This window comes from Tachypleus tridentatus, chromosome 4 (assembly GCF_004210375.1).
Source record: "Tachypleus tridentatus isolate NWPU-2018 chromosome 4, ASM421037v1, whole genome shotgun sequence".
NCBI classification, from domain to species: domain Eukaryota; kingdom Metazoa; phylum Arthropoda; class Merostomata; order Xiphosura; family Limulidae; genus Tachypleus; species Tachypleus tridentatus.
In genome coordinates this window covers 56,148,544-56,176,416 of record NC_134828.1, presented here as the reverse complement: position 1 = coordinate 56,176,416, position 27,873 = coordinate 56,148,544, and the positions used below count along the sequence as shown (strand labels likewise).

Genomic DNA, 27,873 nt, shown 5'->3' with positions numbered 1-27,873 from the left:
TCGCGAGTATTCGAAGATAACGACTGTACCATTCAGCTATTTATTTCCATTAAATTGTCATTAACAAAACAAACTGTACTATCGTGTTCACTCGAAGAACATTATGTTTTCTAGGATTTCAGGACAGCTTTAAAGATGAAAGGTACCTGTCTACTTTCAGTCCTTTAAATAAAATTAATATTTTTTTAGATATTTCAAATAGTGGAGGTATGTATTTTTACTTTAAATATATTCGTACAGAAACGCATATTTTTTACTAAACTTCATCCAGTTACCGTATTTACGTCGAATCGTAAGGTTGAATAACTATAATTAAAAATGTAAATAAAATAGATGTTCCAACTATAGTCATAATTTGAACTATGTCTACTTTACTTCATTGATATATAACACTTGCTTAGCAGTGGCACATCGGTATGTCTGCAGACTCACACGGCTGAAAACCGGGTTTCGATGCCCGCAGTGGGCAGAGCACAGATAGCCCATTGGGTAGCTCTGTGCGTAATTCTAAACAAACAATTATTAGCTTGTGAAATCATTGATAATGGTACTGTATTACAGTGTTAGCCGTTATTTACAAAATTGTTGAAATTTTTCGAATATTACTAACAAAAATTTAAAGATAAACCTAAAAAACAAAGTTGAAATTCGTCCTTCACTAAGACAATTTTATTTATTAATCAAATTAAATTAGCTTTAAAATAAAAAGAGTTAAAGTTATTGCTCATTAAAAATTTTAAATCATTAATTTTGTATTGCAACTGTGATTTCAAAATTTTAATCTAGAATTTTCAATACCTGTTATCCTGCAACAAAAATAGTCATGATTGAAACATATAAGTAAAATATTTCAATTAAGAAAACCAAGATAATTATCATGTATTCACCTTTACATTTGATATGTCAAACTTTAGGTTTATATTAGAATATATGTAATTATTTTTCGTGTTTTGTTTCTTAATTAACATTTTATGTGTTTATATTACAACAGTGGAAATTAAAGTTTCAGATTTTTTTATGTTTTTTTACCATTAATTATGTGTTGAAAGTGCTCATAAAGTGTTAAGTCAAAAAATGTTAAAATATTTGTTAATGAAATACACATTCACTATTTTCATCAGTACCAAATCACTATTTTTTATTCAAGTGAAACTAACACGTTACAAGTTGCCTTTCTAATAAACTTGGATTGAGCATTCAGTGTCTCGGAATGTTGAATGTTTGAGACAGGAGCTTTCTTCATACATGACGAAAATATGGACATTATCAGTGAATACGTAGTAAATTATTCTACTTCTTTTAACAGTGTATGAAATTTACTCGAATATCATACATGTTATCGTCATATTAAACGACACCGTATCCTTATAAGAGAAAACCTAAGGAAACTATTTTAAAATATAATAAAACGAATAATTTTGCTTCTCAGATTGATATATAGTTATTCAAGTGATATATCTTAACATGTATTGAAGGTTTTTTTTTTACAATTCATGACTACATTTTTTTTCAATCTTTGTAATATGCATCTGGAAAAGATTTCAACATCACTTGATCATAGTGTCGCTTCCAGATCTACCATCAGCATTACATGGAAAATAATTTTCTCTCAATAACATATTTCATGCTTTTATTTAATCAATTTACGAATGCAAAACATTTTCAAGTTACATCATCTGTGCTATGTTCGTATTGTTTGATGTCTTTAATTTCAAAACACATACGAGATACTTTAGCACTCTCAACCATCGTTAACGTATAAACTTAGATGTGCTCATTTTTATGGCTTACCAAATAAGAATTATACATAAACAAGAATGAGCATTTACAATCAATATTATATCCGAAGAGTCACGAGCATAAAAAAGAAGCCCTGTGTACAATATTTTTAACTCCACTCGCTGTTCACTGTAGTTACAGAGCATTTCAAACATCTAATACACAACTCACCATTTTCATAAATGGGACTACGTCATCCACCCGATCCTCGCACATCAATTTTAAAATATATCCCGATACAACAGTAGGCTGCCATGACAAAAAGATAAAAAAACAAATAGCTGAAACGTAGCACAGATGTCACCTCAGAAGAGCCCATGAAACAATCGCCACAAAAGTAACACAACGGTCATGATGACTGTTTGAGGACGACAGCGATGCACTTGTATCCCGCTGAATAGCTGCTGGATTTTCTCCTAGAAATTAAAATAAAATAAAAAATGTTTGAGCTTTCGGATTTCTTTTATTTTTGGCTAAGAAAATTCACCTTTCATGACACAAAAACAAAACATTAAACACGAAAAGTATCAGCAAGGTATTTTTTGTGTGTAATTAAGCATACTAAACTAAATACAACCGTCTTTCAGTCGCACGTCATTCACTAGGAACAATAGCAGTAATTCAGAAGCAGATTTGATAAACGACTTCTAGGTTTAGTGGTGCTAGTTCATGAAAATTTGGTGTGAATAAAAGCACCTGAACTATTTTATGAAACATAAAGAACCCTAAAAATACAAATAAATTGTTGGATTTTATCTTACTTCAAAGTGTTCAGTGTTCTTGTTTTTTTTTCTTCTTTACTGTCTTCAGTTTTTTTTTTTAAAGTACCAAAACGACTTCGCAAATGTTTTTTCTTTGAGAAATTCCAAGAGCTGGTAAGAGAATTCGAAACATCGGGCAACAAGAATACTTGAACGTAAAATAAAACTGAATCTTATTCGAACTTTCACATGAAAATGGTTTATATAGATCACAAAAATTGCGTTTTAGTAAGTTAGAACAGTTTCATTAAAATGAATAAGAATGGTTTTAAAGAAATAACATGTTTTAGAGTTTTTAAGTTGTCCGTTTTTCTAAATTTCGTGCAATCTATACATGGGCTATATGCGCTAGCCGTCCCTAATTTAACATTGTAAGACTCGAGGGAAGGCAGCTAGTCATCACCACCCACCGCCACCTCTTGGGTTACGCTTTTACCAATGAATAGTGGAATTGACGGTACCATTATAACGCTCCCACGACTGAAAGGTCAAGCATTTTGGTGTAACGTGGATTTTAACCTGCAAACCACAAATTATAAGTCAAGTGTCCTAACTACCTCTTTTAGGGTAAATACCAAATAATGGTTACAAAGAGGAAAATCTGCGTTTCGTGTACTAAACCTTTTTTTTTTTTTTTCTGGTGCTGTTTTTCTATTTTGTAGCCGAATATACAAATGTTAGGAAAAGTAAAGGCAATGCTGTTTCTTAAAGTAATTAAAACAATGAAACGAACTACCTATAATACTCAAATGTCTGAGTAACTGCAAGATTACATCTATTCCGCGATACGGCTAATACCACCAAACACCTCTAGTACAAAAGATATTTTGAGTCGAATTGTCTTATGAAAAGTGACAAACCAGTTGATTTAAAAAGTACGAGGCAACAAACAGATCTAACGACGCTTTCAAAGCCTTGATTACAGGGTAGAATGTTAAAACTCACATAGCAACGGCACTCGATGCTCTAAGTTCTTACACACAAATAAATAAATTTACAAATAAACCCTTAAAACACATAGCCACCATCTGATGTAGAACTACGAGGGATGACATATCCATTCTTGAAATACCATTCCCTTTGCTTTGCTTAGTACTATATACACCTACCCATTCCTTGTACGTATGGTGACGCCTTTAGTACTTTTGTACTGCTAATTTCATTTTTAATGTAGTTTAGAAAGCTTTCCGTGCACGCACGCATGTTTCTCTTTTAGTTATGTAAATTCATATTCTCACTAATGTGGGGATTAAAACTGACGTCATTCTGTAGTATAAATATTTTGCTTAATAACACTTAAAATGTTAATTATAAGGAACAGAATATTAGAAGAAATTGATAGTTATAAGGAAAATAATACACGTGTAAATTATTTGCTTGCATGCGAATGCATTATTAGTACAGTCGTTTCTAAGCTATGCTTAGCCTTAGACAGACTGCATTTCCACGTTTAATTTTATAAATTAAATATAATGTATATTTGAATGTAATATATTAACAAAACTGGATGTCCAAGAATTCTTTCTTTTCAGCGTCTGTCCTTTTCAAATTGCCTTTTTTCTTACTAACATTCTTAGATCACCTATTTAACTGTACTTCATGATTTCGCTAGTCAACAGCTTTTCTGTGAAAAGATGGAGGGGAGAAAGAAATGACAAATGTAATGTGCATACAGTTAAAAACACATAAGTCAAGAACCATTAAATGTGTAAATAAATAAATAAATATTCACAAACCGCTAACGGGATTGAAACCTGCGTATATGTATTTTTGTTGTTATGATTTAACAAACTGCTACCTAATACGTTTTGAAGACAATAATAACTGGTAGCAAAGAAAACATTATTAGAACTTGAATATAGTAACAAATGTATAACGTTTCTACAAATGTATCCATTTGAGCTGTCTTCAAATTATATTAGCCACAAAGTAGGTTCCTCGTTATCAAACTTCTACCTAAGTCTACTTTCATATAGTTCATCATAAATACACATTTTTCACTTATCTCAATCATCTTAGTCGTGAGAAAGAACGAGAGTATTAATCAACTTCAAAAATAACTATATTTTTGTTTTGTGCTAAGTAGTTATCTATATGATTCTCAGTTAGGTTTGGTTTGTTTTGAATTTCGCGCAAAACTACACAAGGGCTATGTGCGTCAGCCGTCCCTAATTTAGCAGTGTAAATCTAGATAGAAGGCAGCTCCTCATTACCACCCACTGCCAAACCTTGGGCTACTCTTTTATTAACGAATAGTGGGATTGACCGTCAGATTAAAACACCATCACGACTGAAAGAGCGAGCTTGTTTTGTGTGACTGGGCTCTCAGTTAGGTAAAATGTTTTATTTAGTTTTCTCATATGCCTTCAGGTTTTCTATTAATCTGATTTTTTTCATTGGATCATCGAATTTGCTATAAATATTACTTTTGCTTTGAGCTTGCAGGTGAACATTAGGTCGTAGGTGTATGTTAGTTGTATAGTCTAAAGATTTTATGGAGTATATAGTGTAAATTTGTTTTGTTATTATTATTCCTATAAATACTTAATCTATAGTGTAAAACTTTATGGTTACACTTTTGTTAAAAATATTAATTTATATTCTAAAGCCGTTTGGTATACATTTCTCACCACAAGAAATGCTAATAATACGTATGAATAAATTGATCATCTGGTTGAGAATGGGCCGTGTTAAATAATTTTCAGATCTTTCCATTGTACCAGTTATACAAATAAATTATATAAGGTTTATGGTAAATATGTTTCCTTAGATGCAACTTCGAGACTTAGTTGATTAAAAATCCATGTGGAAGAGTGGAATATTCCTTAAAAACCAAATTCTCCGATCAAAATCCCATGGATTCTTCTATTGCAAAATTACCGTCTATGCAAATAGGATAATAGGGATGGCATGTGTGTCATTTCTACATAATAGTATAGGCAAAAATTAACGTATAACAATATATTAGGCAGACGTTGGCAATGCTTATGTCGGGATAACTCAAACTGTTCATCGAAATTATATTTTAAATATCTCCTCAACAGATCATCAGAACTTTACAATATCATACAGTGTTTTCTTTTATAACATTATCTATTCAATGACTGAGTAACAACTTTTAGAAATTTCTGTAAATACCGCACAAAAAGTTCGAATTTCTTGTTCTTTCTTCTGCTTCTTATTTATTACGTGATAACAAAAAAAAAACCGTGTCAACCAGTTTCACTGAGGTAACATAGTTTCAAAGGGAGTATCCGTTTGTATAAGTATTTTTGGTAACTCGTAGAAATTTAATAAATAGTAATAATTCTAGTGTAAACGATGTTATCATGACATTTTGAAGTTTGCTTCCGAAAAGACATTTGTTGTTTCCATAAAAAAACTTAAGTACAATCAATAATAGATAAGCAATAAATATCATGGTTGGAGCCTCATGGTATATGGAAATTGTTTATGAATACAACTTTCGAATGTCTACTGAAACATTGCATTTAAAGAAACCAAAGCAACGGTAAACGTTTCAAAAAGGGAATTAAATGTAGGAATAGCTAATACACAAGATAGTAAGAATGGTTTGTGCATCATTCCTAAGTAATAGCATAGGCAAAAATTAACATATAGCAATATATATGATCATTAAGTCGAAACTGAGTTTAATTAGTCCTATTTTAGTCTCTTAATATTTTACTGCAGCTTTTCTTTACCTTACGTGACGAGTACCGCGTAGGGTACGTTTTCTTTACTTTACGTCCCGTGACGAGCAATGAGTACCGAAAAATTGTCTAAATAAAGACCGTTGATCTGTTTTGGAAAATATTTTACCCAAACCACATCCTTTAATACAAAACATGTGTGTTTTGAAGATCAACTTATACAGGCCAGAATATAAACTGGTACATGTTTTTCCAATCGTACGCTACCTTCAATATGACTTCTCGTGCATTTATTCAACAATTACTCCAGGCATGCAGATAATAACATCAATATGGAGCAGTATGTAAACATTTTGACCAACTCTGTACCATGCTCTTTGTTTTTATCATCGTCAAAAAACAGCTCTGAAACAAGAAGGACTGATACCTTAACAAATATTTTAGTAGTAATGCAGTTACACTCAATAAGAGCTCCCCAGTACCAGACTGTCTATTCAGTTCCGGATGCAGATTTGTAACGGATAATATTGCTTTCACTTGTGATAACAAAATCGGAAATGCAGAATACGATTATTTATTAGGAGTTAAAGAGACAGTGAGCACTAAATATCTAAATCCGGAACTAGCTAAATAGACAGTCTGGGACTGAGGAACGTTTGTACAGTGCAATAGTGCCTGTTAAAAATAGTGAATTATATACTGATATTAATCTACAAAATTATTCACAAAAAGATCCAGAAAAATAGTTTATCGGGACTGTTCCTGAGCAAAAACAGAGAAAAATTCTGAACAACGCTTTAGAAAGCCAATGAACTCAGGAATGGTATATTGATCATGTTACTCTGAAGGTAGATCATTTCTAATGAGACATAACCAGATTTTACTAATTTTGTTCAATTCACTAAAAAGATAGAATTGTTAATCATTTACGTGCAAATGAAAGACCGAAAACCAAAGTAATTCGCAGTCTCAATAGGAAAATGTCACTTATTATTCAAAATAAGATACGGTGTGTATGTATATAGAAACCGTCTTGTAATATTTATTTAACGTTATAGTTGTTTGAAAAATATAATAGAACATAAATTTGAAGAGATCCGTAATAGTCAACCATGCAAAAAGCAGATAGTTTTATTAAACACTGGGATTTTAGTGAAAAATATATTTATTGAGCAAAGGAAAGAACAACTATCTGCTGAGTCCACCAAGGAGAATCGAACACTTTATTTTAGATTTGTAAATCCATAAACTTACCACTGTGTCAGCGGGGAACTTACTAAAAAGTAAAATATTCAATTAAACTAAGTCTTATACATTATTTCAGCCATAATAAAAAAATAATTTATGAATACTTTAAATGTTAAGGGAGATTTTAAGCCTATGGGAAATTTAAAAGTTTTGTTAGTGGTTTAAATGTGCTTATTTTGTGCACATTTAATGAGTTAGCAACATTCGCTAATTTGTGTTTTCTTACAGCAAAGCCACATCGGACTATTAGCTGAGTCCACCGAGGGGATTTGAAGGCCTGATTTTAACGTTGTAAATCCGTAGACTTAACGCTGTCCCATCGAGAAACAGCAACATTTAAGGAACAAAATCGTGAAACGAAATAGTATTTAAAACTATGAACACACTTATAGAAATATCAGTTTGAAAACAAAAATTTTAAATCAAATGGCCTCAGTCGTGATTACTCTCACCTTCCTTATGGTATTAATGTTAAATTAACTAATACGCTTTCTTGTTTATTTCATTATTTCGAGGTTTTAGAGAAATTACTGCATCACGTAATAACAAAAATAAGCATATATATATATTCCTACCAAATATTACCCACTATTGTGCAATCATAAGCTTTAGAACTTTACAAATCTTCTAAACAGTACTAATGAAGATAACGGCAGTCGTCGCCGAAACATCTGATTGTTTGTTTTAAATTTGTATTTTTAAATTACGTTATTAGATCAGCATGTCTACAATTTTCAACGATAATTTTTACCCGATTTATCACCGTTTTATTACAGAATATATATACACACATCTATACTGAAACTTTAATCACATATTGCAGCAATGTAAGATAATAATGTTTGACATCAAGGAAAGAAAAAATATTCAAAATTTAAGAAAAGTATCAGTTACAAGTTAAAAATTCCTTATCTTTTTGCAGTTGGTTTGTAATTACTTTATTGGTAAATATAGTTTTTAAATGATTCTTATTATATTAACATGTTGAGTTAATATATGCACGATCTATGGAAATTTCATATTTCTGATAATTCACTTTTTAATATATTTATGGGAACGCCAAATAAACATTATAATAATCAAATTTAGTGAACGGAACCTTCATATACATGTTAACACGCATTATAAATATTATATTTATAGTAGTAATTAACTAACTTTCATAATTGTAGAAAATCTGATATGTATTTAGTATTAGCACAATTATACATGCTATTTTTATACTAATATTTTCATATAAAATCCAGCATCATTTGAGGAACACAGCATATCTAATGCATAAAATTTTCCACCTCTTATGAATAGAATGTTTTTCATAATATAAATTTATTTAAAAACATGAATTTGCAAATGATGTAGGGATTCTGCTACAAAAAGTAACGAAACAAGGATTAAAACCACACATGCAAATATATAGAATGTAATCCTAGTTTTAGCCAAGAGATAAGTGTATAAAGCTGCCAAAGTAAGGAGTAAACTTTATAAATTTGTGATTGTGATTTTAATTCTTGTTTCATTAATTTTTGAAGCATAAAAAGTAGCATTCCTACTTTATTTAAAATTCATAATTTCAATACTCTTGTTTCTTTGCTCTTTTTGTTCTAACTGTATAAAGTATATACTAAACTTTAAAAACTGTCACGTGTCAATCCATTGATACGTAGCGCAAGCTGTTAGGTTGATTTGAGTTTAAAGGATATTTAAGTACGTCCATGATATGTTTAAAATTTATTAGAAAATCTGTACATATTTAATGAAATATCAAAAGTGGGTACTCATAGACCGGTCAAGTAAGCTGTAGAAATTTTGTAGTGATAAATCGAACCGTCTAATGACTAGACCTGATGACGTGGTAGCAGACGAAAAAGATGTTGTTTTAAAAAAATTAAAGTTATTATACTTTACGACTTTTTGGCGTATCCTTAACATATACGTATTATTAACATATATGTGTATAACATATTGTACATATACTTTGAAACGTCAGATTTTTGCTTAGATATTCAATGGGGTGTCAATTATTTGGAATCCTTGTGAATACCTTCTCTTAAGTACGACACTACTTAATAATAATATAATATAATATTGTTAATAGCAATAATAATATCAACAGCAATACTTTATTTGTTTGGTTGTGTTAGAACAAAATGGTAATACAAACAGAACGTATTCAGAGTTAGATTAATGAAGAATGTATATTTACAATGTCAAGTACATTAAAGGATGAATAAGAATCATAAACTGTAATACAAAAATGTGATTTTATGGTGTATTATAACATGAAGAACAGAATAAACTGTAAAATGTATTTTTTTATAGAAGTGATTGGTGAAATGTTCCCTCGTAAGCATTCGTACATGATGTTACATATGACGATATTGACATCCGAGAAACGTGATCATTACATAACGGTTCTATTTTTTAAGGTTTCTACTTTGTTAAATAGAACAAACTAATGAAAAAAGATGTATGTAATTTACAGAAGAACACATCTTTTGTTTCAAAGACGCGATTTCAGCACTCTGGTCGAATTTTCCAAAAAGCTTGGTTATCGTGACTGTGTTTGTAGACTTACAATTAACAACTTCACTAATAGTAAAAGAAAAACTGTTTTGAAAAGATCAAATACGTTTTAAGCATTACAATACAAAAACGTATTTATAAAAGTAAAACAATATATTTTGTTTAGTTGCTTATTGATAGCTATCAATTCCTTAATTTTGAGCTGCCAACCATAGAGAAAAAGATTAACAAGTAGCACCTTTTAACCACGCTGTACCAATATAGAGTTGTATTAATTGTTCAATTACAACTCAAAACATATGCTTAATGACAATTATTAATACAGGGCGAAGAAACAACTACAATATGAAACAAATTTAATGTTTTAGAAACCTTGGTCAATGTTTTGTTTATAATACTAAATGGTTTATAAAACTATTCAACATTTATTATTTTATTAATATTTATAAACATTATTACTGGATTAAAAATATGGACTTTTCCTATACTATAAAGCTTGTGTCTAGGCTGCCCGTGTTAATTAGAAAATAACTTAATAAATCGTAGTTCTAAGGGTGCACACCGCTTCAGTTGATAATATATTAATTAAAACTAACATCCAAAAACAATATTAGCAATTGACAATGTTGAAAGCTTGATTAACTGACATACTTTTACTTTTGTTGACGTTTTTCTTTCGAAACTTTCAAGTAATCATATTATATATCGCACAGTATTTTTCCATGAAATAAAAATAACATTTAATATAGTTGTACTTGGTTACTCTTCTGAATAGCATAATTATGCCTTATAATATTTCAAGCGCAATAAGTTTTTTTTATTTGCTGATAGGCTGTAGTTTATTTCATGACAAAAAATTGTATTTCAACAGTTGTTTTTCAAGTGATATATCTTTGTAGGTTGCAATGTAGTTTGAAGATGTGCCAGTTTTTATTTATTCTGACATGTTAACAATGACTTAACCTGATAAAATATATTTTTTATTAATACAGAAACCTCCTTCATTGATTTTGGATGGAATACATTTTTATACGTACGTGCGTAGCTAATTGCAAAGAAATATTTTTTAACTTTACCTCCATGAGGAAAATTAGAAGACATGAAAATATACATACAGTACATTAGTATGAAGGGTAGTCGAATGGTTTGATTTATCATTTGGTTTCCTCAACATGTTTATAAAATGTTAATAATAACATCAGTACTCGAGAAATTTTGTTTTAATCTTATAATTCATTTAATACTTATTAACAATAGTTTATAAATAAAAACATGAAGAACTGAATTCTTTCTGCCTTATAATGTTGCCAGGATAATACACTTACAAGCTAACTTACTCATACTTACGTTGAGATTTTAGCAGTCATTATTTGGGAAATATTTATTGTTAACTAAAGATAGTATTAGATATTTAAAAAATAACGTCGAATGATTAAGATAACCTCAGGGTTAGAAGCTTTCAATATTAGAAAAGGAATAATTAAACTTATTAGTTTGTGTTTCTAAAGATAACTAGAATTTCAAGTAAGTGTTTAAGTTCTATTAAAGTCCAACCAAGTGCATTTTTGCTGATTTTCATTAAATGAGCATTGAAATGGTCGATGTTGTGATAACTTTTATTCTTTTACATTTTATGTGTAAAATGATTATATTAGACATACTAAACTTGCATTCGACTCAGTGCTTGCTTATTGAGTAAATAGAACTCTTATTCACTAAACTTGCACTTTGCTTATTGTTTTTTTTTTCCTTTTAATCACTATATAACGTTTAATAAGTTTGCACTCACTGCTTGACCTCTGACTTTCTTAATCCTTTGTTAGGGTTATGATCATAATTTGCTTCAGTATATAACTACAGGTGATTATCAGAAGGAACAGCACATGAAAACGAAATATTTCGGTCATTATGGAATGGGAGAAAGTAGGTAGTGTAGAGTGACGAAGAAAAAGATCATGATATAAATGTTATCATTACAGAAAATAATAAATAAATTACACTGGCTCGACCTATCCGATAATGGTCTATAGGGCGAAAGAGCAGCGATCTATTTAATGGTACGAAACCTGAAGACGTTTGGGAGGTTTGTATTTTTTTAAATAGCAAAGCCACACCGAACTATCTGCTATGTCCACCGAGGTGAATCGAAGGCCTGATTTTAGTGTTGTAAATCCAAAGACACACCGCTGTTCCAGTGGGGAACCGTTTGGGAGGGGCTAACAGTTTTTAAATATGCAATATACTTAAGACTGGCCTATAAAGATGATGTTATCTATTTGCAACAATATGTTGAGTGATTTCATCAACCTTTAATGGACGCCCTTCATAGTGACTTTCAAAGGTGGTCACACCGTAAAATAGAATCTGTAGTGTAGACGTCAACATAAAACAGTTTCACTGGACGTGTTTTCAATGCTTCACAATTTTAGACCAATACTTAATCATTATATAATTGGCTTGACTGTGTTTCTGATATTCACAGATTTACGTGAAGATAAGACCTGTTGAGATCATGTGAATTAGTTGAACCATAGCAATGTATGTAAAGTATTTATTGTTAATTTGTATGAAATTAAATTCTGTCTTTATATGATGTAAAGTTTATTGTTAATGATTATCAATGCAGTGTTTAAGTGTATTTGAACATTACCTTTTTTTATATATATTAGGCGAACTGTGTATACATAGACATATCATAGACAGTAGAACAATATATTTTGCATAGCAATTTTAACTCAGAACTATGTGTTAGAAACGAAACAGTGATAATAACAGCTCTCTTCCTCTGTAGCAATAAAGTAAAACTTACGAAATTAAAAAAAAAAACAACTGGTATAAATATAATAGATTAAAACAAATGAGTCAAAATGCTTGTTTACTGTTGAAGGTTTTTGTTCTCTTTAATTAAGCACAAAGCTACATAATTGGCTATCTATTTGTTACGGGTATCGAAACCCGGTTTTTATTGGGGTATTCCACAGACATACCGACTTGCCAATGGAGCTTTTTTGAAAAATGGCCCTTAGCTCTAAACTACATTGAAATGTATATATTACAAAATAATGTACGGAAAACAAATAAAGTCTGTTCTGGACTGATAATTTAGCAAGTGAATTCGTCTGATATGTTTCATAATTGAAACAGAAGTACCTATAATTCTAGCAGTTGAAAGTGTCATTTTAAATAATGTTCACATAGATGGTTGTAATAAATTTTAATATAAATTTAGAAGACGCTTTTAGGCTATTTACCATAATCAGAAACCAATGTAAGGTTCTTTAGAAAGTGACTAAAGTGGTAACTAATTATTTGTTACAATTACTATCTGAGGGCTAGTGATACACAGTACAAGATGATTTAACAAGATACTTACTCTCATTCTACAATATTTTGGTGTAAAATACTGTGCGATACTGTTCAACCGAAAATATGGCATAAAAGTGTATTATGTTCAATAGTTTTGTTTATTAGCTGGTTCAGTTATTAGGGATTGTCATATATTTGCAACTTTGTGAAACGATACTTATATTAAGCGATATTTAATAATAAAACTCATGAAACAACCTATTTTAATTTTAGTAAGAAAATATAGTTAACTCAATTAGTAATACGCAATACTGGATTCATTTTATTCGTAATCTATGCAGGAAGCTTTGATTAGAAGTTACTCCCCAGTAATACAGCGTTATGTCTACGGACTTACAGAGCACAGATAGCCCATTGTATAGCTTTGCACTTAATTACAAACAATAAATCAATCAATGATCAGATGTTAATATTAAATATGATGCTAACTTGCATGTTGCTACATGAACATCGCAATCAAAACATTTAGTATATTCCTTTTCAAATGTAATCGAGCATTAATACGAAATATTTTATAATTCTCCCTATAAGTACATACAATCCTAAAAAAATAAATTTATACTTATCATAATAACAACGTTACTACGCAATGCAACATGGCATATACTTCCTACTATACCATTATAATATTATCATTTCACTCAACTTTCTTTGCATCATCTTATGGTTTTATGATTTTTTTTCATTATTTAACGTTTTTATCTTGCAAGAAATTAAAACCCATGTATTTTGAAAGATGCTTATTATGATATACATTCTTACAAATTCAATTAAAATTTCATTCCGATACACTTTTATACTTAATTGGGTTAAAGGATGTGCATCTGTAATAAACAATAAGTTTAAAAGGAGTATGTTGTACCTTTCTTAATAAAATTTCTTTTGGTACATGCATAATAGGAAAAACAGATAAAAGTTCACCATTTCTGCAAAGTCACAAATGGCTTAAAGAGTTAATTCTCCAAGATATAATAATTAAAGTAATATTTAAAGTAAATAAGTCACTTCTAATGTTCAGGCCTCCATCTGTTTGTCAGATAGCCAAAAGTGAGAAAGGTATCTTATTTTGGTATATATGAATTCCTGTCAAGAATAAGGTTAAGGGATACTGCTCAATAATAAATATGCAACATATCTGTTATAGTAATATCAAATTTATTATACATATATAATTCTAAAGTAACTAAATTACATTAAATGATCGATTCCGTCTGTTTCGTTTCGAATACTATCTTTTCAATGATAACTTCAGGAATTTGAATTCACATGTATAGAGAATTGTAGTCTATGTTTGACACGTTCAGTCAAACAGAGTTGATGTTTATACAGTGCGTGCAAACTTAGCATACTCCTAAATTAAAGCAGATAACTCTATACATTTATAATTATAAACGCATTTCTAACGTAATTTACTGCTCCACATTTCTCCACACGAGCTACAGGAGACAATCATACCTATTGCTGTGTGTCCGCAACTCTAATTTTCTATCCAATTATTCTTGAAATTAAATTTAAATAGATGATTTAGCTTAAACGGTCATTTATTTTCAAAGCGCCATTATAAACAGCGCAGAAAGTACTACAGGAAATTAAAATAATAATAGTTTAAACATTTGTTGTACCTTAATACAGAATTTTTAAATTTCATGCAACATTACATCCCAAATGTATTATCCGTTTTAGTTACCTTGTAAAAAGATATTAAGAACTCAACAATATATATTTTTGGAATAATTACGGTGAAACTGAAAAGTTCGAATGCGAAATTGAGAAAGGTGAGTTTCCAGTTTCATAGAAACTTGAGTTGTAGCTATAGGGTTTTAATATTATTAAGAAGCAACGTATTTACCTTACAGACTTTTTCTTCTTACCTGATCTTCCTTACAAATTATATTAATTGTAAAATTCTATTATTTTAATATTATAATGTGAATACACAAATGTAATTAAACCCAATTTGTTAGACATAAAAATGATTGTTAAGAGATACCGAGGGAATCATACAATTAACAACTGTGAATTCATGTTATTATGATGTATAAGGACTAATATAAGTAAGATAATGGTTGACTTGATATATGTTATAATTCATAAAATAAAGTGAGAAATATTGTAAATATCTACATTATTGTTAGAGTATTGTGTTGACTAAGTTTCTGGCAAAAAACGATAATAATAATAATAATAATGTTATTAATGTTTAAGTGCTTGAAGAAATACGCTCATAATAATTTCAATTATTATATTATTCATACATACATACATTATATAATAAGAATTGTTAGTTATTCACTAGTTAATTATGTTAAAGGTTAGAGTCTACTGAAAAGATAAAGGGTTTCATTCCTAGATTGACAGTTTGTTTGTTTGCTTGTTTTAAAATTCACGTAAAGCTACAAGAGGGCTATCTGCACTAGCCGACCTTAATTTAGCTATTTAATATTAGAGTGAATGCAGCTAGTCATCACCACCCACCGCCAACTCGTGGGCTACTCTTTTGCCAACGAATAGTGGGATTCATTGTCACAAGGTAACGCCAATGACTGAAAGAGCGGACATGGTTGGGGTGATTGGGATTCGAATTCACGACCCTTAGATTACGAGTCGAGCGTTCCAACCACCTGGCCATGCTGGGCCCTGAATTGACGAACTCACAATTAGTTTATGGTGTTAAATAACTAGTTTTTTTATAGCTAAGTGACGATTACGTATTAAATAATCCTTACTAATTTACGTAATTTTAATTTTTTGACTTATAAATTGTTTGCTGTTACTGCAGTTTGTTAGTTTATACATATACACCACATGGCCAAAAGTATGTAGACACCTGACCATTACACCCATATGTGCTTGTTGCACATTTTATTCCAAAACTATGGGCATTAATATGGAGTTGGTCCCCATTCGCTGCCATAATAGCTTCCACTCATATAGGAAGGCTTTTCATTAGATTTTAGGACATGGCTGGGGGGGATTCGCTCCTTTTCAGCCACAAGAGCATTAGTGAGGTCGAGCTCTAATGTCGGGCGAGAAGGTATGGCTCGCAGTCGGTGTTCCAATTCATCCAAAAGGTGTTTGATGAGGTTGAGGTCAGGGATCTGTGCAAGCCAGTCAAGTTATTCCACACCAACCTCAGCAAACTGTGTCTTTATGAACCTCGCTCTGAGCACGGGGGCATTCTTACGCTGAAACAAATAAGGACCTTCCTCAAACTGTTACCACAAAATTGAAAGCACACAATTCTCTAGAATGTCACAGTATGCTGTAGCAATAAAATTTCCCTTCACTGAAACCAAAAACTCTAGTCCGAACCATGAAAAACAGCACCAGACTATTATTCTTCCTTCACAAATCTTTAGAGTTGGCACATTGCATTCAGGCAGGTTGCGTTCTCCTGGCATCCGCCAAACCCAGATTCGCTCGTCAGACTGCCAGATAGTGAAACGTGGTTCATCACTCCAGAAAACGCGTTTCCACTACTCCAGAGTCTAATTTCAATGTAGTTTACACCACTTGAGCTGACTCTTGGCATTTGCTTGCGCATGGTGATCTTACGATTGTGTGCAGCTGCTCGGCCATCAAATGGAAGCAACGTCAGAGACAGTTTAGAACTCGGTAATGAGTGTTTCAACTGTGAGGAGACGATTTTTATGCGCTACGCATGACGGTCCTGTTCTGTGAGCTTGTGTGGTCTATCGCTTCGTGGTTGAGCTGTAGTTGCTCCTAGACTTTTGCACTTCACAATAACAGCACTTATAGTTGACCGAGACAGCTCTAGCAGGACAGAAATTTGACGAACTGACTTGTTGAAAAGGTGGCATCCTATAACAATGTCACGTTGAAAGTCACTGAGCTCTTCAGTACGATCCATTCTACTGCCAGTGTTTTTCTATGAAACTTGCATGGCTGAATGCTTGATTTTATGCACCTGTTAGAATGAGTGTATCTGAAATAGCCGACCCCGCTAAATAGAAGGGGTGTCCGCATACTTTAGGCTATGTAATGTATATATGTATATATAAAATAGAGTTATTCAATAATTAACGTTTTTTTGTAATTAAGCACAAAGTTACAGAATGAGCTATCTATGTTTTACCCACCATAGATATCGAAACCAGATTGCTAGCGTTGTGAGTTCGCAGACATACCGTTGTGACACTGTAGTTAACATATATTTATATAAAGGATATTAACTCTTACTATACAGCAGTTGATTAAATATGTTATCAGTGAATTACGTAACTAAAGATGATACCCTCAAGTATTTGGAACCCCTGAAAACTTTGGTTTCAAATGTGTTGGGTGGCTGAGTTCACTTTATGGAAATTGTAATTATATAGTACTTGTTGTTGCCTTTCTAGATGACAATAAATTTAAAATGAGTTTATGCTCTGTTCTTCTCACGATCTGATTGGCTAAATATAAAATTCTATATTATTCTCAGTTATTCGGAGTTGCAAGCCATTTCGAAGATCAGTCTAACTGTTTCTGAAAAATAAAAGCTAACGATCTACCAAGACATAATTAAAGATGTGGCGTTCTTGATTCAAGGTGAAGATTTAAAAAAAAAAAGCAATTCTCTAGTTTGAGTTTCACTACTTAAAGCACGAATCGTAAATTTTAAGTTTAACCTTTTGAAGGTTACTCTAAATTTCGTTAGTCCATCTGGCATAAGCTCTGAAAACATTGTTATGAAGAGAGTTTTTCCTTGTATTTGAAAAAAAAAAAAGTATTTTTCTGACTGACTACTTCTGTATGTATTTAAGATACTTTGTAAATTAAAATATATATTTGAAAAAGTAATTCATAAATAATTAGCTTTATTAGACAACACAACGTATAAAAGAAATATTCTGTGTTATTAAATCTCATGTCTCTCCAATCTTAGTCAAAAGATGACAAATGTGTCTGCGTTGTTTTTTACATTCCATTACCCATCATACAACATAACTGACGGTTATTTGTACTATATTTTTTTACTGATATGTGTAATATTGTCATCCACAAGGACAAAGTCGCCATTAGTGGTATCGACTTAGATTTTTATGTACAGAATATCATTTCTCTACTGAAAAGATACCAACGATTTGTGGTTGGATACCCAAGATCAGTCTTACATTGAAACTGATATCATCCCAAATTATGATGGACTCCCCATTCTAGAGATAATGTTCAACTAGTTAATGGTGTGGTTTGTTTGTTTTGTTTATTTTGAATTTCGCGCAAAGCTACTTGAGGGCTATCTGCTCTAGCCGTCCCTAATTCAGCAGTTTTAGACTAGAAGGAAGGCAGCTAGTCATCACTACCCAACGCCAACTCTTGGGCTACTCTTTTACCAACGAATAGTGGGATTGACCGTCACATCATAACGCCCCCACGAGTAAGAGGGCAACCATGTTTGGTGCGACCGGGATTCGAACCCGCGACTCTCGGACTACGAGTCGATTGCCTTAACACGCTTGGCCATGCCGGGCCTTAATGGTGTGGTCGCGGCCCGAAAGTAATCCCATACTATAGGGATGTTGATCTCAAGGCAACCTCTGTATTCATCCATGAAATGAATTGATTTCCGATGTTAAATAGTCCAAACTAATCAGCCTTGACCCAATCTCGTCAACATTGCTGTGACACTGGGTGAAGGCAATCTAACACGGGTTTTCTATGACCACAATCCATCCTTATTGAGTTTATCAACAGCTTCGGTCGATACAAGAAATCCATACGTATGTTAAAAGTCACAAAGGATTTTCTGGGCTATTTGAAAATAGTTTTGGCAGGATAATATGATCAGTACGGTAATGAAGTAGGGTTGTTTAATGCTGAAAGTTTTGTTTAGCTACATCAAAGCTTGCTCGTTACACTTCCAAGGATTTTACGAAACTTCCAAGATAGCGAGTTATACTAAGTCAGTAGTAATATAAAGTTCAGATCTTATTTGTAGCAAACTGAGGTAACATTAGATTTCCACCAAATATAATTGCTTTCTGATACGTTCTGGAGCCAAGAACCAAAATTTGGATCATTGTAGAAATAAGCTACTTAGTGCACTGCGTTCTTTTGGAAAAAAAAGTAATTTTATTGGAAGTTATTATAATTCTCGTACGGAGAACGGCTACAAGAAATGGAAACGAAAACCCCTTAGTCATTGCTTGAGACTAAGGCGCTTTGCTTCCTACGTCCTTTATAACTTTGAAAAAAAATCAACATTGGTCAAAATTGAATATATTTACTTTATAAACCATTTATGAATACCTCTGAAACCAAATTGATATTTTTCAACTTGACCGGCATATTGCTCAAATTGGCTAAATGCCAACATGAACGACTTTCTAGGGCCCGATTATGGTCTTCCCTACTTTTGAGCTGATGACCAAATAGAAGGCAGATAGCTAATAGCATTTACAGACGTAAGGCATTTTTTGTTACTCCTTGAATGGAATAACGATGCTGAAAGTCAATTTTATTATGTGCTTATGCATGAAAGAGTGGAATATTTTCAGTAACATCACGTCTTGAATCTTGGATCCTTTGATATCAAATCCAACATAAAATAACCACTGGTCTACTCCCGCCTCATAAATTCTTTTGTTTTATTAAACACAAAATGTTGCACAATGTATATACATATATATGAAAGACTTCGAGAAAAAATATTCTTCACGTTTTATGGGTTACACTGAATCTTTAAAACCAAAGGATCTGGACAATGCAAAGCTAACGATTTATAACTATTACGTAAGAAGTATATATAGATGCCGGTCTTCTTTCAGTTTTCATATTTTCCACGTTAATAATCAAAATCATCCTTTGACTGTGAAATGTTAATTTAAGAGATAGTTATGTTTGATTTTTAAGCCTAAGGGCATACGTAAAGGCATACGAATTTAAAATTTTCATTGATGTTAAGTCCCATGGTGGATTTGTTTGCTTTAGAGCAAAGTCGCATTCGACTATTTAATGTGTCCATCATGTAAAAAATTGAAACCCTTATTTTAGCTTTATAATTTTAAGGATTTGGAATGCTAAAATCTGTGGTTCGATTCCCTGTGGTGGATGGGCACACCAGATAGCCAAATGTGGCTTTGCTCTAAAACAAACAAAGTTTAGTCTCAAAGTAATTACAATCTTCTATAATTTGCTTTCAAACGAACTTTTAATAATAGGTCTATGGAAGGGTTCCATTGGTTCTTTACCCTTTGAACCCTGCATACCTATTCCATACTAGTCTTCTAATAAACCTAGGAGTAATCTCCACATGTGGCAGCATAAACTCATTATAACTAAATCACGTTAGAACCAAAAATAGCTTGTTTTTTATGCTACAAAATATCAACAACCATAATTAAGGGCTCCAATTAAAAAACAAAAAAATACCTGAAATGTTTCCCCTGATGGGAGAGAGGTAAGTTGATGGACTTATAACGTTTAACTTCAGGGCTTAATCCCCCGCGGTGGACAAAAAAGATAACCTATTATGGCTTTGCAACAAACACATACCTACATGTGATTAAGGCTTACAGCATTATTTCTTGCCATAATAAGAACACTTAAAATTATGAAAACTATACATCTTAAAATCTTATTGAACTAAAAATATTTATATTAGTGATTCCTAGAAGAACAAAATAAGTTACTGAATATTGCGGGAAACACCTAGTACTTATCGCTAGTTAGTACTGACTATATTTACAGAGAATAAGGATATAACAGTTTCACTACACTGTGATGAAATATTTACTACGTTGAAACATTGAAATATTTGTAAAAATAAATAATTATTATTCAGATCATTTATTTTCAGAATTCTTTACACACGATTTGTTAACGCTTGAATGCAAAACTGTAACATTAGGATATCTGCGCCATGCCAGTATGAGGATCCAGCCTTGAAATTTAGTATTATAAGCGCTAAATCTTATCGTTGAGCCAATGGATGACAGAGGAATATTTACACCATACATTTAAATAACACAAAAATTTGCAAAGTGAAAATAATAACATAAATTTCACGCAATTAGTAATATTTGTTCGTATAACAATATTAGTTTCACTGCAAAAAAAAATTTTAAAGTCACACTAAAGAAAAATATACGTCACATAAAAAGCACAGTCTATTATATATATATACGATGGAGTTAACTTTCGATTCCCTCAATATTACTATATTTGGGTTAGTCTTAGATGTATTCATTTTATTCATTACATTTCTTTTAATAAAGCTAATTCATTAGTCTTAACAGTTGATTAAAATTAATAAAACACCACAACTACTGACGACAGTCTATTACATTAGATGTGAGATAAAAAAAAAACAATCTCTTTTCTAGAAGGTATTAACGATATTTTTACTTCATTTCTTCTTATCTTATGCATATCTGACCCATTATTGTGAATTAATGACTGATACTATCAAACCACGACTTCATTTTGCTTTCGCTACAGAGAATAAAAATTACCATAAAAGTAAGTTTACGATATTAACGTCCAAATCATCAGTTACAAAGAGTGACAGCTTTAATTATTTTGGTGATTTTACTTGCTATTTTTATTGCTGTTGTGTTTTATACATGTAACAATTCTATGTTTAAAATACCCCTGACTATCTTCACTCACAACACACTTTAAACTTAAGCTTTCCTGTCTTGCTTGGATCTGCTTTAATTTTGCACGAATAGCTTATAAATGAATTTTAAATAGTATATTTACATAAGTCAAACTATATTCACATATATTTCAAGGACATAGTATTATATTGTGCCAATAAAATAGAAAATAAAAGACGTGTTTCGAGAGCTTTTTTTACATTTCAATTACTTAATTTTTACTTACCCACATAACCTAAAATATTAGCAATTTTTATTTTATTTAAAGAAATATATTATTGTTACTTTTACTGCTTATTTATAGTACAAAAATGTATTTTCAGATTGAATTTCAATATTATTATATTACAAATCTCATGCTCCTCTGATTAGTTTTGTCATCCGTATTGTTTTAATACAAATGTTGAAATAATGTGATTTATTTAAAGTTGTAGAACAATTATATGTAGTTTATTTTGTGCTCTCGAGGCCTGCATCTCTGTTTTGATTCTTTCTTTCTTTGCGTTTGGGTATTGAGTGTTTCTTTTCCTTTTTGAAAATTTATACGTGGTGACTATAATAAATATTTCGCTATTTAGTGCGTTTTATCTCGTAATAGTTTGAAATAAGAAAATGTCATTGCACACTTGTGTTAAGGGTATCATCTCGATGCATATGCTACATAAATTATGTGCTGTCATCAAGCTATGACCTGAGGATTGATCAATCACAGAAACTATTCAAAATGTACTCTTTTAGCGTCCAGAATACATTTCACACGTGTGACAAAGATATTGTAGTACCAATGCGGATCTTATCTAGTGTGCTAGTCACTTCCTGAAGAATTACATCTTTGAGGTCTGGAATTGTGTGAGACTTTCTATGTGACTTCATAAGTCACATAAACCAGAAAATTTGAGTAGTGTCAGGGTCGATAACAAAGTGGTCATTCATAAGGAAAGTTACTAATTTGTAGAGAGACACCATCCACGTGAATTCATAGTACCTTGTTCTATTTACCGTATGTAGTTACAGGTCGTGTGTCTATACCTGTTTGTTTGAAGTTAAGGACAAAACTAGACACAATGGCCAATCTGTGGTTTTGTCCACCACAGGTATCAAAACCCGGAATTTAGGGTTGTAAGTTTGTAGACATACAATTATGAAAATTACAAAGTCGGCTTTAAAATCTCACATGCATCGCATGAGTGTGTAGGAAATGTTACACATGGTTTAGTTTCCGACCAATTAATATAACTACCCATGTTGTCACTCCAGACACATGCAGCGTGCTTCATCTCTCTTTAAGATACTGGCACAACATCAACTTCTAGTCTTATCAACTATTAAATGTAAACTCATAACTTCACGCTAAATACTTCTCCTTCAGTGCTAGAAAATGAACAGATTTGCGAGAGAAAAATTTAAAAGTTAAACGAAATCTTACGAGCATTTTAAATTGGCAAAGAAACACTTCAAAAGACATGAAAAACTGAAAAACTTTATAATTATCAAGCATTTAACAATTAGCTTTATTTGTGTTAAATAAAAATTATCATCAAAGTATTTTCGAGTGTCACACTCCTTGTTGTTTGTTTTTGTTTTTGAATTTCGCGCAAAGCTACTCGAAGGCTATCTGCGCTAGCCGTCCCTAATTTATCAGTGTAAGACTAGAAAGAAGGCAGCTAGTTATCACTGCCCACCGCCAACTCTTGGGTTACTCTTTTACCAAATAATAGTGAGATTGAGCGTCACACTATAACGCCCCAACAGCTGAAAGGGAGAGCATGTTTGGTGCGACGGGGATGAGCACCCGCGACCCTCAGATTACGAGTTGCATGCCTTAACCCACCTGTCCATGCCGGGCCCACTCCTTGTTAACTGGCTTACTGAATAAAAACGAAATCAACTGAAACATTATTTTAACCTAATATAGTGCAGTTTTTTTCAATCATATAGTTTTACTTCTGTTAGTTTTTTGAAGTAATGCAGTTATCATCTGAAAGTATTAAATGTGTGAACAATCTCAGTTTCTTTAACATGGTATTCAATATTGTTACTAACGTTCTCTAATTAGAATTACTATAGCATTAAATTTATATAAATGCCATTTTTCTTACATTTTCTGTGCTCATTTTATAGAATTATTTTAAAAGTTGAGGATATTTGCAATAATAAAAAAATAAACAAAAATTGTTTTCAATGTACTAGAAAAATTAAAATAATACAGAACTTTAATTTAAAATAACAAATGCTAAAATCAAACATGAATACTAAACCAAAAATTGATATGTGTGGAAAACACGTATCAATGTCGCCACGAAGGCAGAGCATGTATCACATTATAAAATAAAATTACTCTTACTAGAATTATCGAATATTATTTTAAAAACAAACTCTAAAGCTGTATACTTATCTTCAAAAATCATCAAATTATTATGATAGCGAAACAGAAATGTAATAGATCAAGTTTCCATTAGAAATGTATGTCGGTATCAAAGTAGTTATTAGCTTCAAACATATTTCATAAACTATTTATTTACATTTATTAAACAAAATCGTTATATTGTGCTATATATAACAATCTTCCAGCCCTACGAATTTAATATTACAATTATTCGAATTTCTTTACGTATCCAAAATATTTTTCCTTCTAAAATAAAATTAATTTCTTCCACAATCCTAATAGTAACCATTGGTGATCAATCAAACACTAAGGTCCTTTAATACTGTTTAGTGGTTGTTTGTAGTGAAACATAAAAGTCCTTTAAGGAAATTAATTATTTTTAATGACAAAATACAAAGGTCTTTTAATATTACTTAGTGGTGATTAGTTACAAAATATAAAGATCCTTTAATATTGCTTAATGGTTGTTGGTGATGAAACACAAAGGTACTTACCATCTAGAAAGAAAACGGAGATACTCGTGGCCTCAGCATTGGAGGGTCCACATGTGTAGTTTCCCGAATCAGTAGGTTGAGCATTTTTTATGTACAGTGTACTGATAGCGGAATCATCGCTGGCCTTTTGTAATGATATCTCTCCCCCTTCCTTGTCGTAGTTGACCATACGTTTATTATGGTACCAAAATACGAACATCGGAGGCTCTGGGCTCTCACTGATGACGCACGTAAGATTGATGGAACTTCCTATTTTTACATACATTGGATGTGGACCAAGAATTTCTGCTTTTGGTACTGAAGGTATAAATGCAGCTTAATGTAATTGTACGTGATTTAAAAAAAAAAATATTCTACCTCAATAAACATATTATTAAATTATCTGTAAAGTAAAGTTAAATAAACTTGTTTACTTGAGAGATGAGATACCGCTTTAGGTTTCTAATAGCTCTTTACAGATGAGAAGATAAACTCTTTCATATTACTTTCAAAAGTCAAAAGCTTAACTTTGATTTTATTGTACTAGATTTGTTATTTACAGCCGGTAGACACAACAAAGATCTATTATAGTAGTTCATATAGCTATTTTCATTTTATTCACATAAAGATCGTGACTTTTCAACAAACAACCTTGCATAATAATAAGTTTTTGCTAATTTACTAAATTTGTTTCGGTTCTAAGTCCTACTAAAAGCAATTGTAGGTAATTCAAATAAATTTGGATTCTAAGGTCCTAACGTTTGCTAGTGGTTTTATAATTATAATAAATAATTGTATTAATTGTATACCTGATTTAAATACTTCAAACTTTGAAGCATCATAAAGAGCATACATCAAAATATTTCGAGATATCATGGTAGTCATTTACAGATTTAATGTAGATTTTATGCTATTTAATAAAAACTTAACATGGGTAAATTTCCTTTTGTCCAGTAGGTGTTAGATGTAGGTTGTTTGTTTCTTGTTGAATTTCTGCGCTTGTCTTCCCAAATTTTTAATGAAAGATTAGAAAAAGTTAACTAGTCAACAACATCCGCCGCGAATCGCGCTCTAAAAGTGATATTGTTACTCCAATAATGCACTCGTGGTCTCAAAGTGCGGAAAGCGACATTTTGGACAGTTACGAACGTAAGCTACAGAACCACAGTTCAAAATTATAGCCAAAGAGTGTTATTCAACCTCTGGAATTAGAAAGTATTTATTCTAAGTGCATTACAATTAAAATCGATAAAGAAATAAATTTTGTAGTTTTAAGCTTAGACTGTCTTATGTTTGATGTAATTGTCGTTAATTGATGAGCTAATATTATTAAACAACATTGTAACTTATTCTGCCATTCTTACTTTTATTAAACGTATTTGTCCTCTTGAATATAAAAAAATAATTCTTAATGGTTTTTTAAACATACGAAAAATAGCATAATTAATACAATAGCTGATAAATTATAAATATATATAATGCACACACTATTGGAAATTGACGATTATTGATGGTTTAGTTTCATATTTATATGCTAATATATAATATAAATAAATTTAGGAAACTATAATGAATTTTAAATAAGTTTAAATCACATGTCATATTTAATAAAAACAGTACAGACAATGTTAAATAAAAACGGCAATTTTGTTTTTTCTACTTTTCAAATAATCCAGTTTTAAAGTGACTCTTAAGAAAAAACAACAACAAATAAATTGCCTAAAAATCCAGTTAGTTTTAAGTAAATAAGGTAATATGTAAGACCTTAACATCAATATCTTGGAAATAGGAAAGAAATATTATGTAAAATGGGGATAAATCACTGGCTGAAATAAAATATACAACGAGTTAAATAAAAGAAAAATCCTTTTTTTGCATTTTTAGTTTAGGTTTAAGTTAGCTTTTTATAGGTAAATAAAATAATCAAAATAATTATGGCTTACTGTAATGATTAAAAAAATAATTAAAATTTAAATTCATTGGAGCATTTAATAAAAGTATGTATATTATACTGTCGACTACTTGCTTTTTTGTTTATGTCTTCTATGTTAAGCTAAAAATTAATAAACAAAACTGAAAGAAAAGTTGTTTTTTTATATAATATACTTTAATTTTGATTTTTGGTTTTTCTGATAATTGCACTAATTGAAAAGCTCCCAGGGTATAAACTGTAATGTGGGATTATAAAATGTACCCTATTACAGTGTTTATTGTTTAAGTTATTTTTGTTTCGGCTTGTTTCTTAAGTTATAACAAACTAATATTCAGAGGTTTGAATTTGCTTTTTTCAACGCAGTCCTTACTTGTGATTTTGTTTACTTAACTTTACCAAAATGTATTAATTTTCACTAATATATATATATATAACAGTCAATGTACACTTTCATAGGTTTTCTTTTCTTTATTCTTGTTAAGCTCGAAGCTGCAAAATGGATGACCTGTACTGTGCCCAACCTACAGATCAAGCCTCAAAGTTTAACGTTAAGTTCTCAAGTAAACCACAGTAAAGAAACACTTTCAAAGTTGATGATAAAAGTAAATACAGCGGTCAACTTTATGTTGTAGAACATAAGAAAAACTGATTATATATAAGTAGAAACACTAATTTTTCACGAAAACACATAGTTTAGTTTTTTTTTAATTTCGCGCAATGATACACGAGAGCTATCTGCGCTAACCATCCCTAATTTAGCAGTGTAAGACCAGAGGGAGGGCTCCACTCACCGCTAAATCTTGAGCGACTCTTTTACCAACAAACAATGAAATTGACCTTATAATTATGACATCTCCTTTGCTGAAAGGATGAACATATTAGGTGGGATAGAAAGCTGGTGACCCTCAGATTGCTGTTCTGGTGCTCTAACCACCAGGCCATGCTAAGCTCGAACACATATAGATCGCAAACGTTTATATGAAAACCACTAATAGGTTTGGCTATAGTGTAAGAAAGATAAAGTATCTAAATGTTACCTGTCATAAAATAATGCAAATACATATATATATATATATATATATTGTTTGTGTGTATATTACGTATATGGTGAGAATAACACTTCATCACTTGTAAGAACAACTGATTCC

The 27,873-nt window shown here is 31.2% G+C and overlaps 1 protein-coding gene across 1 annotated transcript in view; it reads right to left on the bottom strand.

The window, feature by feature from the left end:
- Positions 1-1,111: 1,111 nt before the first annotated feature.
- Positions 1,112-27,873, bottom strand: part of LOC143249181 (zwei Ig domain protein zig-8-like) — a 156,582-nt gene continuing 129,820 nt past the window's right edge. Inside the window, exons 4-5 of the mRNA XM_076498640.1 lie at positions 24,814-25,110; positions 1,112-2,195 (exon numbers count right to left, since the gene is read on the bottom strand). Coding sequence (XP_076354755.1) covers positions 2,080-2,195; positions 24,814-25,110 — 413 coding nt within the window. The 3' untranslated portion in view covers positions 1,112-2,079. The remainder of the gene's footprint in view (positions 2,196-24,813; positions 25,111-27,873) is intronic.